Below are 19,707 nucleotides of genomic sequence, written 5' to 3'. Positions count from 1 at the left end.
CAGGCCTTTAAGAAGATTATAATTTTTTTTTGTCATTGTTGGGCCTTCACTGCTCCAGGATGACTCTTTCAAATAGATACAGATACAGACCACAGCACTGAAACTTCCCTCAGTGAAGTGGGGGTCAGGGCTAAGTAGTACACTATCCAAGTGAACTATTTTGCCAGCTCCAGGTGCCTTTTTTTTTTTTTTTTGAGGAGAGAGGGCCAGAGAAGGTGAAATTTTGGCACCAAGAATAATTCCTGGGCCGAGAAGGAAATGATGCAAAGCAGTCTCATATAACTGTACATGGTTTTCTAGTTTATAGGCTGACCAGATCCTTCCTTCATCTAGCTCTCACAGTACTCAGAGGCAGGCATGGCTTGTCCTATTTAACCCAAGGCCCAGGAGGCCAAGGGTTTCCTTCATGGTTGCCAGGCAGTAAGTGATTCAACCCAACTTGATCTCAGGAATAAAACAGGTCACACTGCTTCATGAATCTCCCCACCCCCCCCTTGGCGGTGGTGTGTGTGTGGCGGGGGTGGGTGGAGAATCATGGGAGACAGGGTGTGGTGGAAAGTTCAAAGAAAAATATACCCGGGCCTGCTGAGTCTTCCACATGTCCTGATGAAGCTTATGGAGAGCAGACGCCACTGCCTCAGCAGTGAGAGCAGTAAGGAGAGGCCCTCTCTTCAAAAGGACCCTAGTTCCATTCTGGTCTGAAATAAAGTTAGATTATACCTCTTGAGCTAGTTATTCTATGAAAACAAAAAAACAATCAAAACCAAACAAAACTAGCTGCTACTCCCCAGAAAATCTTCCCACTGGCCCCCCTTTCCTCATTATGCACTGTCTGTATACCTACATGCTAGGCACCATGGTGGGCATGGAGTAGTGCTGCCTATCACGTATCAGACATTTAATAGGTTCCAGGAACTGTATAAGCTCTTGTCTCATTAACTCCTTAAAAATCCCAAGGGGCAGACCTGGTTGAGTGCACATGTTACTATGAGCAAGGACTCAAGTTGAAGCCCCTAGTTCCCACCTACTACAGGGGGAGAGCTTTGTGAGTAGTGAAATAGGGCTACAGGTGTCTCTCTTGTTCTTTTCCTATCTCCCCCTGCCCTCTCAATTTTTGGCTATCTCTATCCAATAAATAAAGATAATAAAAACATTAGAAAAGAGGGGGGAAAAATAAAATAAAAAAAAAAAAATCCCAAGGGTTAGGCTCTTTTGACATGTTAGGTTTAAGGTTGAGAGAATCAAGCTTGTGGTCTGGAAAGTGGTGCAGCGGCTAAGGCACTAGACTCTAAAGCATGAGGTCCTGAGTTTGATCCCCGGCAGCACATGCACCAGAGTGATGGCTGGTTCTTTCTCTCCTCCTATCTTTCTCATGAATAAATAAATAAATTCTTTAAAAAAAAAAAAAAGAGAATCAAGCTTATACAGGAAGGTGACTTGTCCAAGAATACACAGCTAGCATTTGAGTTTGGAATGAACTAACTCCAGAGTTTATGAATTTTATCTTGATGATGAAATATATCTTAAGAAATTTCATTCCTAGGGAGTCGGGCTGTAGCACAGCGGGTTAAGCGCAGGTGGCACAAAGCACAAGGACCGGCATAAGGATCCCGGTTCGAACCCCGGCTTCCCACCTGCAGGGGAGTCGCTTCACAGGCGGTGAAGCAGGTCTGCAGGTGTCTATCTTTCTCTCCTCCTCTCTGTCTTCCCCTCCTCTCTCCATTTCTCTCTGTCCTATCCAACAATGACAACAACAATAATAACTACAACAAGGGCAACAAAAGGGAATAAATAAATAAAATATTAAAAAAAAAAAAGAAATTTCATTCCTGTTCCTTCTTCCCTGGGCACTAAATCTAACTTTGACCAAAAGGAATGAGTTCTTGCGTGGCTGCCTCACCTGACTCAGGGCCCCAAAAGGAGGGAGCAGTATCTCCTCCGCCACTCAGCTCAGGCCTGCTTTCACAAACAGAGCCCAGGGCCTGCTGTAGGACAGAATAGAGACTGGCAAGCTGGGCCTGAGCCTGGTATCCTGGTTGCTGTTCCGTGGCCAGTACTTCCAGCCGGCTTTCCGCGTTGCGCAGCTGCTGCTGTAGTTGGGCTGTCTTGGCTTCTTGCGTCCACAAGGAAGCTCTCAGCTGTTGCTCTGTTACTCGAGATGCCTCGAGTTCCTCTAGCAGCTGTGCTTCTTGGGCCAGAAAGTCAGCCTCCTTTTCCTTCACTTCCTGGCTAAGTAATTCCACCTGTCAGGGAGAAGTGAGAGCAAGAGGATACCCTCTCCTCAGACCCTCCCAGATCTGAGCAAGCCCTCTGCAAAACTTTACCAGGATTAGGAGGGTCAGAGTAGATAGCTTAAGTTCTATGGCAGATAACAAGGGCTCTGAAATGAGTGCTATATGAGATCTGACCTGGATACTTACTTGCTGACTCCAGATACAAGGGCCTAAACTATGCAAATAGGCTTGGATCCTGGTCCCCATAACAACTATGCCAGATCCTATTATGATTAGAACTCTGCCCTGAAACACTAACACTGCATCTACATAAAAAAAACAGTCACGGGAGTTGGGCGGTAGTGCAGCGGGTTAAGCGTACATGGTGCAAAGCACAATGACTGATGTAAGGATCCAGGTTTGAGGCCCTGGATCCCCACCTGCAGGGGAGTCGCTTTCACAAGTGAGTGAAGCAGGTCTGCAAGTGTCTGTCTTTCTCTCTCCCTCTCTGTCTTCCCCTCCTCTCTACATTTCTCTGTCCTATCCAACAATGACAACATCAATAACATTAATAACCACAACAGAGGAAAAAAAACAAGGACAACAAAAAGGGAAAATAAATATTTTAAAAAAATAAAAAGTATCATCCAGGGAGTTGGGTCGTAGTGCAGCAGGTTAAGCGCACATGGCGCAAAGTGCAAGGACTAGAGTAAGGATCCTAGTTCGAGCCCCCCGGATCCCTACCTGCAGGGGAGACACTTCACAGCAATTAAATTATTAAAAAAATATTAAAAATTATTATTATTACAAATTATAAAATTATTTTTTAAAAGTATCCTTGTAGATGAAGGAACTGTCACAAGGAAGTGGTAGAGCTGGGGATAAAACCCAAGACTAACAACCTAAACCTTTGTTGGTTTAATCTATCTAGCTCTTTTTTAAAAAATAATTATTCATTTATTTATTCCCTTTTTGTTGCTCTTCTTTTACTGTTTAGTTATTATCGTTGTTGTTATTGATGTCGTCACTGTTGGATAGGAAAGAGAAATGGAGAGAGGAGGGGAAACAGAGAGTGGGAGAGAAAGACAGACACCTGCAGAACTGCTTCACTGCTTGTGAAGCGACTCCCCTACAGGTGGGGAGCCGGGGGCTAGAACCAGGATCCTTATGCCGGTCCTTGTGGTTTGCACCACTTGCGCTTAACCCTCTGCGCTACCACCTGACTCCCCATCTATCTAGCTCTTTTTTAAAGACTTTCTTTCATATATATTTATTTATTCCCTTTTGTTGCCCTTTTTAAAAAATTTTTATTATTTTTTTCTTTATTTATTTTACTTGTTGCCCTTGTTGTTTTATTGTTGTAGTTATTATTGTTGTTGTTGGATAGGACAGAGAGAAATGGAGAGAGGAGGGGAAGACAGAGAGGGGGAGAGAAAGTTAGACACCTGCAGACCTGCTTCACTGCTTGTGAAGCAACTCCCCTGCAGTTGAGGGAGCCAGGGCTCGAACCGGGATCCTTATGCCGGTCCTTGTGCTTTGTGCCACCTGCGCTTATCCCGCTGCACTACAGCCTGACTCCCCTGTTGCCCTTGTTTTATTGTTGAAGTTATTATTATTGTTGTTGTTAGATAGGACAGAGAAATGAAGAGAGGAAGACAGAGGGGGAGAGGAAAATAGACACCTGCAGACGTGCTTCACCACTTGTGAAGCAACTCTCCTGCAGGTGGGGAGCTGGGGGCTGGAACCAGGATCTTTACGCCGGTCCTTGCACTTTGCGCCACTTGCACTTAACCTGCTGCGCTACTGCCTGACTCCCTCTATCTAGCTCCTGATCCCTCACAGTTTCATTTTCCTGTTATAAGGTTCTGCTGGAGCAAATCAAGTTTTGGGAAGTCCTCTTGATGCTGCCTATACTGTCTGGAATAATTAATCCTTGTTACCCTTGCTGTGTCTGACTCAGTAGACCAAGCATATTTCCAAGTGTCCTTGTTTAAATTATGTATACACAAGCTCTGCTCCCTTGGGTACTATTCTCTGAGCTGTCAGGTTTCCCACAGGGACCAATGTCAATTCTGGGCCAGGTTCCAAAGCCCTTACCCAGCCAGTTCAGAATTTCCCCTCCTGCCAGTCCTGCTGAGGTCCCAGCATCTTTATGAGGACTCTGAGTACTCCCCATCCCAACCCCTCTCCAGAAGCAGGTCTCCTCCAAGGAAAAGGGCAAAGAACCAGCATGGGAAGTACCTGAGCACTGAGCTCTTTCTGCCCTCCCTGCGCCTCCTGCATGTCCTGGCGCAGGGAGCTCAGTTCTTGTTTTCGAACAGCATCAGCTTCTTGTAAAGCAAGGAGTCTCTGTTCCTTTTCCACCAGTGACAGAGTCAGGCTAAAAATACAGGGACAGAGGGCCAGGCCATTAGCTTAAGGAAGAGAACTACCTGCTCATCTGACTGACTGTTCTAGATCTAGCATTCATAATTAAAATAGAAATAGTAGTGATAGTGGCAATCGTGTAACCATAAAAGCTACAGTTTATTGAGCACTTTCAGAGTGCTCTCAGTTACTTCATGCATATGATACCTAATTTCAATTTTATGGTTTATTCTTTGCTGAGAATTTCCAGAAATATCTATACAACACCTCAAATTCCAATTCTTTCCATTCCCTCTGTACTTCCATGCTCCCATTTACCCCCACGCTAGTGTTCCCAATCTCACTGATTAAGCATCTTCATTCATCTACTGCCAAACCTAGACATCTTGACCATGTCACAGACTCTCCTTTCATCCCACCTAGATTTAATCTACATAGAACTGATTTCAACACCCTTAGTGCCCCTTAAACTCCTTCCCTACACCTTTCCTACTGCTTTACTTGGTTCACCTTTATTGTGTCTCCCCGAAACATTTATACTATACTACCAACTTATCGCCCTGCCTCCAGATTCCTCAACAAAAGGTTTTGTACCACATTAAACTGAAGGTATATGCTGCTCTTTATTCTGAGTGATTTTTCTTTCTTCCTGTCTTTCTTTCTCCTTCTTTTCTTTTTTTCCCCACCAGGATCTAAGTGATCATAATTGGCCCTTCTAATACTTCATAAAATGGATTGTGTCTATTTCTCTGCTTAAAAATCCTCCAGTGGATTTCCTACTAGGCCTAAAAATTAATTTATAAACACCTCACCATGGCCTAATAATCTTGAATGATGTGGTCCAGGAGGTGGCGCAGTGGCTAAGGCATTAGACTCTCAAGCATGAGGTCCTGAGTTCAATCCCTGGCAGCACATGTACCAGAGTGATGTCTGGTTCTTTCTCTCCCCTATCTTTCTCATAAATAAATAAATAAAATCTTAAAAAAAAATAAATTCTTTAAAAAAAAAATCTTGAATGATATGGACTTGTGTAGCTCATGCCATTCTGCTCATGTTCCACCTTCCAGTCACACTGCAATCTGTCAGTTTCACCAAACACTTAGGCTTTTCTGTGCCTCACGGCCTTGGCACATATTCCTGCTGTGTAGAACTGTCCTACCCTCTTGCATGGCTGGATCCATTTTACTCTTTGTGATTAAACACAACCTCCTGAGAAAGGTCTTCTCTAACAACTTACCTAAAACAGATATCCTATTTTTATTTTATTTTTTAAAAATATTTATTTTGTTGCCCTTGTTGTTGTAGTTATTATTGTTATTGATATCATCATTGATGATAAGACAGATAGAAATGGAGAGAGGAAGGGAAGACAGAGAGAGGGAGAGAAAGACAGACACCTGCAGACCTGCTTCACCACTTGTGAAGCGACTCCCCTGCAGGTGGGGAGCCGGGGGTTTGACCCAGGATCCTTACACCGGTCCTTGCACTTTGCACCACCTGCGCTTAACCTGCTGTGCTACGACTTCCCCTACTTTCATTATAGCATAGTTTTGTTTTTTTTTCCAATTTATTTTCCCTTTTGTTGCCCTTGTTGTTTTTTATTGCTGTTGTAGTTACTATTGTTGTTACTGATGTCGTCATTGTTGGACAGGACAGAGAGAAATGGAGAGAGGAGGGGAAAACAGAGAGGGGGAGAGAAAGACAGACACCTGCAGACCTGCTGCACCGCTTGTGAAGCGACTCTCCTGCAGGTGGGGAGCCAGGGGGCTTGAACCAGGATCCTTACATCAGTCCTTGCGCTTTGCACCATGTGCACTTAACTCGCTGCGCTACTGCTCGACTGTTTTTTTTCTCTCTCTACACCATATAATATAACCTATCATCATTCATTTTGAGAATTGATTGATTACTATCTTCTCCAAATTGTAAGTTCTGTTGAGGCAGGGACACACTTTTTTTTTTTTTGCCTGCAGGGTTATCGATGGAGCTCAGTGCCCACACTACGAATTCACTGCTCCTAGTGGCCATTTTTTCCAATTTAGTTTAGTTTAGTTTTGTTGTTGGATAGGACAGAGAGAAATTGAGAGAGGAGGGGGGGGGAGAAAGACAGACACCTGCAGACCTGCTCCACCCCTTGTGAAGTGATCCCCCTGCAGGTGGGGAGCTCACACCAGGATCCACTTCAAACTATATGCACTTAACCCAGTGAACCACTGCCCGGCCCTCAGGGGACACACTATCTTAAATAGTGCACCCTCAGTTCCTGGCATAGTGTCTGATACATAATGGTGTTCAGCAAATATTTACAAAATGAGGTATAAGTGGAAGACAGTGTCCATGTCCTCTCAATTGGCTGTCTATCCAGCCCAGAGCTGGACGCATGAAAGACTAGGTAACTGAACAAAGGACTGTCAACCAAGTAACCATGGCAGTCAGAGAGGCAAAGACCAAGCCAGTGATCTGTCAGTGATCTGTACCTGGCTTTCTCTCTCTCCAGTTCCTTTTGGATTCGGCTGCTCTCCTGGACCTCTTGCTCCACCAGTCTGTGGGAGTCATCCTTGGAGACCAATTGAACTTTCAAGTCTTCCACCTGGAAAATTAAGAACTTGAGGACTAAGTGGGAAGATGCCTGCTACCTAGGGCTTTAGGTTCCTCTAGATTTCCCACAAGTCACCAGCCCAACTCCAGTGCTTTTGTAGATTCCATCAATCCTAACACATTATTTTTATTTTTTATTTATTTCAAAAGATTTATGTGTTAATGAGAGAGTAGACCAGAGCATCACTTTGTTATATGTGATGATGGGGATGGAACTCAGGACCTTAAGTTTGCAAGTTCAGTGCTTTACCTCCTGGGCCATACAATCTTTTTTTTCAATTTTTTAAAATTATATTTATTTACTGGATAGAGATAACCAGAAGTTAAGAGGGAACGGGGGATAGAGAGGAAGAGAGACAGAGAGACACCTGTAGCACTGCTTCACCACTTGTGAAGCTTTCCCTCTGCATGTGGGGACTGAGGACTTGAGCCTGGGTCCTTGACCATCATAACATGTGCACTCAACCAGGTGCACCACCACCTGGCCCCTAATCTGTCCCTCCCCCCCCCCCCCGCCCCCGCCAGGATTATCACTGGGGCTCAGTGCCTACACTATACTCCTGGAAGTCATTTTTTCCATTTTGCTGCCCTTGATGTTGTTGTATTACTACTGTTGTTACTTATTGTTGTTGTTTGGATAGGAGAGAGAGAAATTGAGAGAGGAGGGGAAGACAGAGAGTGGGAGAGATAGACACCTTGCAGACCCACTTCACCACTTGTGAAGCAACCCCCCTGCAGGTAGGGAGCCAGGGGCTTGAAACAGGATCCTTGCTTTTCATGCCATGTGTTCTTAACCCTCTTCACTACTGCCCAGCCCCCAATACACTCTTTTTTTTTTTTTTTTGTCTCCAGGGTTAATGCTGGGGCTCAGTGCCTGCACCAGGAATCTACTGTTCCTGGAGGCTATTTTTTCCCTTTTGTTGCCCTTGTTGTTTTATCATTGTTGTGGTTATTATTGTTGTTGTTAGATAGGACAGAGAGAAATAGAGAGAAGAGGGGAGACAGAGTGGGAGAAAGAAAGATAGACATTTGCAGACCTGCTTCACCACTTGTGAAGCGACCTCACTGCAGGTGGGGAGCCAGGGGCTCAAACCAGGATCCTTACACCGGTCCTTGTGCTTTGTGCCATGTGTGCTTAACCTGCTATGCTACCGCTCAACCCCCCTACACTCTGTTTTTAACCACCTCCTTCCCCAAATCCCATCCACAGCCTAGTAATTTGACTCTCCAGAAATATAAATGCTAAAGAAAGACAAAGATAAATCAAAATCTTCGCTGAATAGAACTATACTTAAAGGCAAACATACAAGTATGCATTTTAAAAAATATACACTTCTATGGTCCAGGAGGTAGCACAATGGATAAAGTGTTGGATTCTCAAGCATGAGGTCTTGTGTTGAATTCCCAGCTGCATAAATACCTGAGTGATGTCTGGCTCTCTTTCTCTCTCTTCCCCATCTCCTTAATAAGTAAAATATTTAAATATATATTATTGGTTATAGGATTTTGAGAAAGAAAAGCAATCAGAATAGGAAGAGCAATTTGGTATATAAAAATCTGACTATATGAAGAGGCTAAGAAAGACGACTGACAACAAGGCTTCCCTAGGAAATCGAAGCTCTTTGGTCAGTACACAGAGGGATTACTATCTCAGGGCTCTGAGAGACACCTCCAATTTTCCCAGTACAGCTCATGCAATAGGGCAATGGTTCTCCTAAGGAGGGGTGACAGATCCCAGCTATGCTGGAGAAGGGCTCTAGAGGAGGAAGGAGGAAGGACCTGCTTCTGTAGGTCTCTCTTAGCCTGCAGCAGGGTGCGGCCCTCTTCTTGGAGGGCAGCAAGGTCTTCTTTGTGCTTCAGGGCTGCCTGCTCCAGTTCCCACTGAGCCTCCTGGAGCTGGGTCTGCAGCATCCCAGTGGCCTCCTACAAAGGAGAAGACAGAAGTGAGTAGAGGAAAGCTTCCATGGGGGTGTTGGCGTAAAAATCTGTGCTGTAGAAATGTGTTGCAGAGGTTGGGAGGTAGTTTACCCATTAGAGTTTACCCATATACAGCTTAGTATGTTTGAGGACATAGGTTTAAGCCCCCAGCACCATATGGAAGCATCATGGATGGTGCCAGGGGATATTTTACAAATGGTGCAGTGATGATGTGGTGTCTCTCCTCTCTGGGGGCAGTGGAATCATATAGGTCTAAAGCCCAGAGCCAAAAATAAATAAAAAAGAAATCTATGTTGCATAAGTATTATTGTTTTGAGCCACCTGATTGATCCTGACAGGCTATTTATTTTTTCTGTTTATTTCAGACAGAGAAGGAATGATCACTGGGGAGATAGCACAGTGGTTATAAAAAAGACATTCACGTCTGAGGCTTAGAGGTCCCAGCTTCAATCTCTGATACCATCATAATCCAGACCTGAGCAGAACTCTGGTAAAATAAATAGAAAAGCAAATAAATAAAAGTAGAGCAGTGCCACGAGAGATAAAGAGAGGAAAGTCATCAGCACTACTCCACTGTACATGAAGCTTCCTCTGATGTAGGACATGGTGTTTCCATGTGATTACAGGGGGTTTAAGACCAGATCCTCACACATGGCAAAGTGTGCACTCTACTCTGGGAGCTATCCCCCAGGCCCACCACACCCCCTTCAAATTATCTCTATTTTAGTAAAGAAATAAATGTCAAAAAATTAAATGCATTAAAATTTGTGAAAAAAAATAGCTTTGGGGCCGGGTGGTGGCACACACATTACAGTGCTCAAGGACCCGGGTTTGAGCCCCTGGTCTCCACCTGCAGGGGGAAAGCTTCGCAAGTGGTGAAGCAGTATTGCAGGTGTCTCTCTACCTCTCTCCCTCTCTATCACCCCTTCTCTCTTGATTTCTGGGCGTCTCTATCAAATGAAAGCAATGAAAAAAAAAAACAGCTTTCTTGAGACATAGTTCACATACCATATACTTCACCCATTTAAAGTGCAGAATTCAATGCTTTTACAGAATTGGGCCAAAAAACAGCTAATTTAGATAGTGCACTACCTCATCTTCCTTTCTCTCTCATAAATTAAAAAAAAATCCAAGGCGATCGAATGCTGATCCATCTCCCCTGCCCTGTGTCTGTTCTGCCATGAGCAAACAAGTTCTTTGAAGTCAGCAACCATATCTTATGGTCATCCTTGGGCTGTATACCTTTATATCTGTCATGTGTCAGCACCTGGTATGGAGCAAAGAAGCACTGAACTAGTCAGTGCTCCCTTTTCTTCCCTGCCCAGGACTTCACTCCGTACCTGCTCCTTTAACTTCTGAACTTTCATGTCCTGCCTCAGTAGTTCCAGCTGCTGGCTGGCATCTGCCAGCTCCTTCTGGGTCCGCAGCAATGTCTCCAGGAGTGACACTCTCTCCTTCTCTGTTTCGAGTTGCATCTGTAAGGGGGCAGGAGGGCAAAGACTTGTTGGATCAGGGGTTACCATGCTCACCCACTAGGCTGCATGCACATGCCAGCTGCTCACTGCTATAGAGCTCTTCCAGAAAACAGGGTGGGGGCTGAGGGCAAGGAAAGGTCTGGACCAACTGACAGAGAACCAGGAAGTGAAAAGACTGCCCTGGCTTATAAGCTGACAGGATGTGGTATGTCGGCCCTCCCTCAGGAAGTGTGACACACTACCAGTCCTGTAGCGAGGGGTGCCCATCACCTTGCTCACTGGTAGAAAGGAGTCAAACACATTCTCTTCTAGAAGCCCCTTCTAGCACCACTCTTGGAAGTGGAGAAGGAAATGGCCAAAGGTAGGGTGTGTAGCTCCAGTGCTCCTGGTTTCCCACCTGGCATAGGGCGTTCTCGGCCTCTACCCGTTCTTCTTCTCTCCGCTTCCGGATGGCCTCAGTCTCTGCTTGCTGCTCCCTCAGCTGTACTTCCAGCTCCATTTTTTCCCTCTCTAGATCCCTGAGAGCCTTATCCAGTTCTTGCTGGTGCCAAGATCGTTCTTTCTCCTGGTCATATGAGGGAAGCACTGTTAGAACTGAATGGGTGAGGAGAGGAGGCAGAAGAACTGGATTAGAGAAAGAATCCTGTAACCCACCAGCTGTGTGACATCTTCTAAGCCTATTCTCCTCAGTGGTAAAGTGAGGCAAACAATACTCTACCTGTGTCACCAAATTTTATGAGAATCAACTAAGATTTATGACATCAAATGATGTCTTTAATTTAAATATAAAAGTGTGTTCTAAAGAACAATTGTTCTGGGACCAGGTGGTGGCACACTTGGTTAAGCACTCACATTACAATGTGCGAGGACCCAGGTTCAAGCCCCTGGTCTCCACCTGCAGGGGGAAAGCTTCATGAGTGGTTAAGCAGAGATGCAGGCGTCTCTCTGTCTCTCTCCCTCTCTAACTCCCCTTCCCTTCTCAATTTCTTTCTGTCTCTATCCAATAATAAATAAATAATTAAAAAAAAGAATTGTCGGGGGTCGGGCGGTGGCGCAATGGGTTAAGCGCACGTGGCGCAAAGTGCAAGGACCTGCGTAAGGATCCCGGTTCGAGCCCCCAGCTCCCCACCTGCAGGGGAGTTGCTTCACAGGTGGTGAAGCAGGTCTGCAGGTGTCTATCTTTCTCTCCCCCTCTGTCTTCCCCTCCTCTCTCCACTTCTCTCTGTCCAATCCAACAACGAACAACATCAACAATAATAACCACAACGAGGTTACAACAACAAGGGCAACAAAAGGGGGAAAAATGTCCCTAGGAGCAGTGGATTTGTGGTGCTGGCACCGAGCCCAGAAATAATCCTGGAGGAAAAAAAAAAAAAGAATTGTCCCTAATATATCAGCGCAGGGGCCATGCTAATCTTCTCTGTATTGTTTCAATTTTAGTGTATGTGCTGCCAAAACAAGAACCCCTAATATATTAGCTAAAAGTATTGTGGCTAGTGCTATACAATGGACTGAAGCAGTACCCATCCTCTCTACTGCCTTCTTTCCCTTCCTGGAGAGGCAGTTTGCCTCTCAAACAGTTAGTTGAGCCTAGTTAGAATAGATCCTATATTATACCAGAGTGACGACAGGTCACCCTGGTCCTCCCTGAGGGCCACCAGTGACAAAAGCATTCCCCAACTTCCAGAACAAGACTAGTCTGTTCGGATTCGACTTCCGGAGGCGGAGCTACGAGCAGCAGATCGCTTTCTCTCCTCTCCTCTCCTCTCCTCTCCCGGATCAACTAGGAATACCAAAGGAGACCACCCGGACCGAAACAAGACAGGACTAGAATGACCACAGAAACCCAGTAAATCACCCGTGAGTACAAACACGCGTGGCTGGTGACAGAGAGGAGAGAGGGGCCTAAGGAGAGATTAAGTGACTGCTAACAGTTCGACAGTTTGTCAGTGGAGACACCACCTCCAGTCTGCTCCACCAACAAGGGGACAGCTGAAGGGAGGAAAGGACTCCCCAGAGACTCATCAAGTACAACTCTGAGTCTCCATTGCTACTACCCTCAGAATCTGGAGCAGCAACAGGGAGGGACACCAGGGCACAGAGATCTAACCGGGAAACTCAGGAGAAGACCTATAACTCGGTGGCATAGCTGAAGGGCTGTGAAAGTCTCTTTGCATAACCACTGGATTATCTCTGCCACACCCTGCTTTATCTCTTGGTCAGGAGTCATTGATTAAGCCAAGAAGCCTATTGATAGTTTAAAAGCCCTCAGGCTACCATAGCCTACAGGGGAAAAAAAACAAAGGCTTTTACACCACTGAACTCCAACTCAGGGATTGAAAAAACTGTTAACTTATATAAAATGGTTAAAACAACAAGAAAAAATAATGGAGACTCGAACCAGGACAAGAGTCCAGCTAAAAGTCCTCCAGAGGGCGAAGCACAAAACAACTTCAACATCCAAACATTAGCTAAGGAAATAATAACAGGAGTGAGTAAAGAATTTGAAAAAATTGTAATCAGAACTGCAGGAACAACAAATGAGAATATGGAAGAAAATTCTAATAATCTCATGGTTATTAGAGAGCTGAAAGCTGAAATTGCTGAGCTAAGAAGGCAACTAGTTGAACAAGCTAAAACAGTATCAGAGCAGGGCAACAAAATAGATGAACTCCAGAAAGCAGTAGAGGGCAGAGAGAATAGAATCAATGAGGCTGAAGACAGAATTAGCAAGATTGAGGATGAATTAGAGACAACTAAAAAAGAAGTAAGAGATCTCAAAAAGAGATTAAGAGATGCTGAAAACAACAACAGAGTCCTATGGGATGACTTCAAAAGAAACAATATACGCATTATTGGCTTACCAGAGGAAGAAAGAGAAGGGGAGGAAGAAAGCGTTCTCCAGGCCATAATAGCTGAAAGACTAGTCTGTTCATCACAGTGAAAAGTCCAACTTCTAGCTACTTAATAAATTGATAGATATATGCTTTATTGTTGTATTATATACAGAAAATTATGAATGGACCCAGGATTTAGTACTATTATATTGGCCCAGGATAAAAAGGGAGCAGAAGAATGCCTTGAATTCATTCTTGCCCCCAGATAACCATGCTTCTTTTGTCTTTTGATTATGCAGTTTAGTCCATTTGATTTTATTATGATTATAGGTGTACTGGATTTTTTTACACCATAATTCCCCCCACCACCACCACAGCACTGATCAGCTCTGCCCTATGGTAGTGTGGGGGACTGAACCTGGAACTTTGGAGCTACAGGCATGAGAGTCTCTTTGTATAACTATTATGCTATCTACTCCTGCCCTACACCATAATCAATATATTTTACTCTTTTCCTGGAGGACTTCAGACTTCAGAGCATTTTACCTGCATTTATACCCCCTGATCTATGTGCTACTTTGTTCAATGTGTTTGGTTTTGACTAATCTTTTAACACCATAAATTAGGCACTTTAACAGTTGTTGTATGTACTGAATATTTGTTTGGATACAGTGAAATATTTATAGGTTGTTTCTTTTTTTTTTTTTTGCTCACCAATTCTTGCATGTTGGGCTTTTTAAAAATTTTAATATATATATATATATATATATATATATATATATATATATATATATATAATTTTTTCTTTCCTCCAGGGTTATTGCTGGGCTCAGTGCCTGTACCATGAATCCACAGCTCCTGGAGGCCATTTTTTCCCCCTTTTGTTGCCCTTGTTGTTGTAGCCTCGCTGTGGCTATCATTATTGCTATTGTTGATGTCGTCTGTTGTTGGATAGGACAGAGAGAAATGGAGAGAAGAGGGGAAGACAGAGAGGGGGAGAGAAAGATAGACACCTGCAGACCCGCTTCACCGCCTGTGAAGTGACTCCCCTGCAGGTGGGGAGCCGGGGGCTGGAACCGGGATCCTTACGCCTGTCCTTGTGCTTTGCGCCACATGCGCTTAACCCACTGCGCTACCGCCCGACCCCCAAAAATTTTAATATTTTATGTATGTGTGTGTGTGTATGAGAGAGAGAGACAGATATATATATATATATATATATATATATATATATATATATATATATATATAGAGAGAGAGAGAGAGAGAGAGAGAGAGAGAGAGGGAGAGCGCGAGCGCAATACAGAGAAGAAGACACAGAGAGAAAGACCAGAGCACTAGTGGTGCTGGGGATTGAACCTGGGACCTTAGAGGTTCAGACATGAAAGCCTTTTGCATAACTGTTATGCTGTCTCTCCAGCCCACATGTCAGGCTTTCTACCTGGATTTTCCTTGTGAGCTAGGTCCTCTTGCATGTGGAGTTTCACTACTCCAGGCTACTTTTTCATTAATATGGTGAGACAGAGAGATGGAGACAGCACAACACCAGAGTTTCCTCCAGTGCCATAGCACCTTCCCTGTGGCACTAGGATTCAAACATGAGCTATGAGCTAGCTCGGCCCTTATTTTTCTTTTTTTCAATATTGTTATATTTATTTATTTACTTATTCCCTTTTGTTGCCCTTGTTGTTTTATTGTTGTAGTTATTATTGTTATTGATGTCGTTGTTGTTAGATAGGACAGAGAGAAATGGAGAGAGGAGGGGGAGACAGAGGGGAAGAGAAAGACAGACACGTGCAGACCTGCTTCACTGCCTGTGAAGCAACTCCCCCGCAGGTGGGGGAACCAGGAGCTTGAACCGGAATCCTTACACCAGTCCTTGTGCTTCGCGCCACCTGCGTTTAATCCGCTGCACTACTGTCCGACTCCTGGCCCTTGTTTTTCATCTTGAAGTAGAATTGATGTTGGTGAGAGTCTATTTGTAATTTGTTTGGGAAATATTTCTAAAAATTTTTTTTTATGAGAAAGAGAAAACCAAATCTGTGGTAAAGTGAATGCTTTCTAGATGATAAACACCATTTTATGTGTAATACATGATTTATCTCAATCTTTACCCTTAGAAAGATACTGGTGTTATCCTTGTTTTTATAGATGAAGAAACTGAGGCATAGAGATATTTAGAAATTGGCTGAGGAGGGAGTCTGCGGTAGTGCAGCAGGTTAAGTGCACATGGTGCAAAGTGCAAGGACTGGTGTAAGGATCCCGGTTCGAGCCCCTGACTCCCTACCTGAAGGGGAGTTGCTTCACAGGCAGTGAAGCAGGTCTGCAGGTGTCTAACTTTCTCTTCCCCTCTCTGTCTTCCCCTTCTCTCTCCATTCCTCTCTGTCCTATCCAACAACAACATCAATAACAACAATAATAACTACAACAATAAAACAAGGGTAACAAAAGGGAATAAATAAATAAATAGTTATATATTAAAAAAAAGAAATTGGCTGAAGGCTGGGAGGTGGTATACTTGGTTAAGTGCACATATTACCATGCACAAGAACTGGGGTTCAAACCCCTGTTTCCAACCTGTAGGGGGGAAGCTTCATGAGTTGTGAATCAGTGCTGTAGGTGTCTATCTTTCTCTCTCCCTCTCTATCTTTCCCTTTCCTCTCAATTTCTCTCTGTCCTGTCCAATAAAATCAAAAGAAAAAAAAAAATGCTTCCAGGAATGGTGGATTCATGGTGCTGGTACTGAGCCCCAGTGATAACCCTGGTAGAAAGAAATAAAGGAGAAGAGAAAAAGAGAGAGAAGGGAGGGAGCAAGGGAGGGAGGGAGGAAGGAAGGAAGGAAGGAAGGAAGGAAGCCGAGGTCACCCTAGTAGTGTTGGATTACAGATAGAACCCAATAGCCTGGCTCTAAAGCCCTTGTCTGCTCCCCAAAGGACCTAGTAGAGAGTACTGGATTGTGGTCTAGGAGATGGTGCAGTGGATAGAGCATTGGATTCTCAAGCACTGAGTTCAATCCCTGGTAGCACATGTACCAGAGTAATATCTGGTTCTTTCGCTCCTTCTTCCCCTCCTTCACTCTATTAAAATTTATTTTCATTATCATCATAGAGACAGAGAGAAATGGGCTGAAACAGGAGAAGAAAGAGGGAGAGAGAAAGAGAGGCACCTGCAGCACTGCTTCACTACTTGTGAAGCTTTCCCCCTGAAAGTGGGAACTGGAAGCTCAAACCTGGGTCCTCACACATGGTAAGTTACTGCTTGCGCCACTGCCCAGATAGATTTCCCTTTTATAGACATGGACTATTTTATGGACTAAGACTTAGCAGATGAAACACTCACCAAAAGGAGGCCAGGTCTGCCTCGTACACCCCCAGCCATGTGCACCACATACCCACTTCTCTTGAAGACAGTTCACCTCCTCCTCATGGGCTGACTTCTGCTGTTGCAGGGCATTCTGTGCGTCTTGCTCAGCCTGGGCCAGCTGTCTGGCAGCTGCATCCCGCTCCTGCTCTGCCCGGCTCCGTTCAGTGTTCAGTTCCAGTTTCAGACACCTCACTTCACCTAAAATGCAAATAACAAGATCTGGTCTCTGAGCCTCTGCTCTATTCCTTTTACCCTTCTCTTGAGACCTTCCTTATAAGTGAATTCTATTTTAGAGACCCCAAGCCTTGGAGAAATTTATTTATTTATTTTTCAAGAGCACTGCTCTTGGTTATGGTGGTCAGGGGACTGAACCTGGGATTTTAGAGCCTCAGGCATAAAACTTTCTTTGCATAACCATTATGCTACACCCCCACCCCCACCCCAGAAAGAACTTAAGTTTCCCACCGCCATTCTGGTCTTCAACAGTCCCATGGAATGGGGTGTGCCCCAGCCCAGTTGGGTTCTCACCTTGAATTACTTCCCTGGCTTGAGTGATAGTTTGAATCTGGACCTCCAGTTGACCTTTGGTAAGCTCTATTAGAGAGTTTTGTTGTTGGGCTTCAAACAGACTGCTCTCCAGTTGTTCCTTGGCTGAGCTGTCAGGATTAGCAATTAAAAAGGATTCATAGCCGGGGTCGGCAGCGGGCTAAGTGCACATTGCACAAAGCGCAAGGACCAGTGTAAGGATCCCAGTTCAAGCCCCTGGCTCCCCACCTGCAGGGGAGTCGCTTCACAAGTGGTGAAGCAGGTCTGCAGGTGTCTATCTTTCTCTCCCCCTCTCTGCCTTCCCCTCCTCTCTCCATTTCTTTCTGTCCTGTCCAACAATGACGACATCAATAACAACAACGATAACTACAACAATAAAACAACAAGGGAAACAAAAGGGAATAAATAAATAAATATTTTTTAAAAAGGATTCATAGCAATCAAGTCCTTTACCTTTTTTTTTTAATATACTTATTTATTTCCCTTTTGTTGCCCTTGTTTAACATTGTTGTGGTTATTGGTGGATAGGACAGAGAGAAATGGAGAGAGGAGGGGCAAACAGAGAGAGGGAGAGAAAGACAGACACCTGCAGACCTGCTTCACCGCCTGTGAAGCGACTCCCCTGCAGGTGGGGAGCCGGGGGCTCGAACCGGGATTCTTCTTACGCCGGTCCTTGAGCTTTGCACCACGTGTATTTAACCCACTGCGCCACCACCCGACTCCCCCTTTACCCTTTCTTAAAAGGAGTTGAGGGTCTGAGAACTGGCTACCTAGAAAAGTCAGGGAAAATTACAAATTCTTTTCTCATTAAAATCCAGATAATTAAGACAGAGAACTGGGATTCCCAGGCCCTCTTCTTGCAAAGCTCTCTCTGCCCTTGGCTGAAGTGGGTCTGTATGTTACCTGAGCCCCAACAGTTGTTCTGAGAGGTCCTGCCGGTCCCGCTCCACAGCCTGCAGCCGCACCTCTAGAGCTGCCCTCTCTCGCACCATGGCCTCCTTCTCCTGGATGGCCTGGGTGAGCACTTCTTCCTGTCGTTTTGCCTCCTGATGCAACTGCTCCAGTTGAACAGCGACTGCCTCCTGCTGGTGATGTGCCTGAGGGGGAAGGAGTCAGTGAGCTACAGAGCAGAGGCAGGATGCCCTAGAGCTTCTACCAATAGATTAGGGCTTCTGGCTCTTCAGAGATTTTGGGCCCAGCTCTGTGCACCTTGAACATTGTTCACTCACCCCAAGTGGCAGTCAGCTCTTTGCCTGACCAACCCCTAGAGCCCCCAGTTCAGGGAACTGCTCTCCTATGACCTAGATCCCACAAAAGGGAAATTATTTGGGCAAGGAGAAATCTGGTAGATAGGAAGACAACCTTTGAGCTGAGCCATTGGTTCAGAAAATTTCTTGGGTTCCTACTATATATTAAGACATTATGCTAAAAGCAGAATAAAAACAAGTAAGACATAACCTTTGCTTTTATTTACTCATTACCAGAGCATTGCTGGTGGTATGGGGGATGCTTTCTTTTCTAGACATAGCCTTGATTTCAAGAAATCTTTGGGCTAATGAGAGGCACATATTAAAAGATCCTTCTAGTGAAAGATCCAAAGGGTGTGATGGGTGAAATTACACATAAGTTACTATGACAATACTCAGGAGAGGCAACTAATTCAAACTGAAAGGTGTCAAGGGATGGGAATCAGTGAAAGATTTTTCTTTTTTTTTTTTTTTAATATTTATTTATTCCCTCTTGTTGACCTTGTTGTTATATTGTTGTAGTTATTATTGTTGTCATTGTTGGATAGGACAGAGAAATGGAGAGAGGAGGGGAAGACAGAGCTGGGAGAAAAAGCTAGACACCTGCAGACCTGCTTCACCACTTGTGAAGCGACTCCTCTGCAGGTGGGGAGCTGGAGGCTCGAACCGGGATCCTTACATCGGTCCTTGGGCTTTGCACCATGTGGCTTAACCCACTGCGCTACCGCCTGACTCCCAGTGAAGAATTTCTATAGGAAATCTTTTAAAAAAATTTAAAAAAATTATTTATTTATTCCCTTTTGTTGCCCTTGTTGTTTAATTGTTGTAGTTATTTTTGTTGTCGTCATTGTTGGATAGGACAGAGAGAAATGGAGAGAGGAGGGGAAGACAGAGAAGGGGAGAGAAAGACACCTGCTGACCTGCTTCACTGCTTGTGAAGCGATTCCCTTGCAAGTGGGGAGCTGGGGGCTCCAACCGGGATCCTTACACTGGTCTTTGTGCTTTGTGCCACCGCGTTACTGCCCGACTCCCTAAAAAATGTTTTAATATGTATTTATTTAATGTGAGAAAGAGAGAGAGGCCAAAACACCACTCTAGACATGTGTGATGCTGGAGATCAAAC

The 19,707-nt window shown here is 44.6% G+C and overlaps 1 protein-coding gene and 1 pseudogene across 10 annotated transcripts in view; both read right to left on the bottom strand.

Annotated features, from left to right (window-relative positions):
- The window catches only part of CEP250 (centrosomal protein 250), a 77,420-nt gene that overhangs the window by 21,249 nt on the left and 36,464 nt on the right, over positions 1-19,707 (bottom strand). For all 10 annotated transcript variants that reach the window (XM_060188894.1, XM_060188889.1, XM_060188943.1 and 7 more), the window contains 10 exons: positions 18,241-18,434; positions 17,320-17,447; positions 16,820-16,989; positions 10,989-11,156; positions 10,457-10,591; positions 8,958-9,101; positions 7,058-7,170; positions 4,455-4,593; positions 1,901-2,243; positions 577-698 (listed from right to left, as the gene is read on the bottom strand). In XM_060188894.1, the coding sequence (XP_060044877.1) occupies positions 577-698; positions 1,901-2,243; positions 4,455-4,593; positions 7,058-7,170; positions 8,958-9,101; positions 10,457-10,591; positions 10,989-11,156; positions 16,820-16,989; positions 17,320-17,447; positions 18,241-18,434 (1,656 nt within the window). The remainder of the gene's footprint in view (positions 1-576; positions 699-1,900; positions 2,244-4,454; positions 4,594-7,057; positions 7,171-8,957; positions 9,102-10,456; positions 10,592-10,988; positions 11,157-16,819; positions 16,990-17,319; positions 17,448-18,240; positions 18,435-19,707) is intronic.
- On the bottom strand, positions 11,958-12,055 carry LOC132542760 (U6 spliceosomal RNA; annotated as a pseudogene).

Source organism: Erinaceus europaeus, chromosome 1 (assembly GCF_950295315.1).
Source record: "Erinaceus europaeus chromosome 1, mEriEur2.1, whole genome shotgun sequence".
NCBI lineage: Eukaryota > Metazoa > Chordata > Mammalia > Eulipotyphla > Erinaceidae > Erinaceus > Erinaceus europaeus.
The sequence above is the reverse complement of the archived record's forward strand: the minus strand, read 5'-3'. Positions and strand labels throughout refer to the sequence as shown.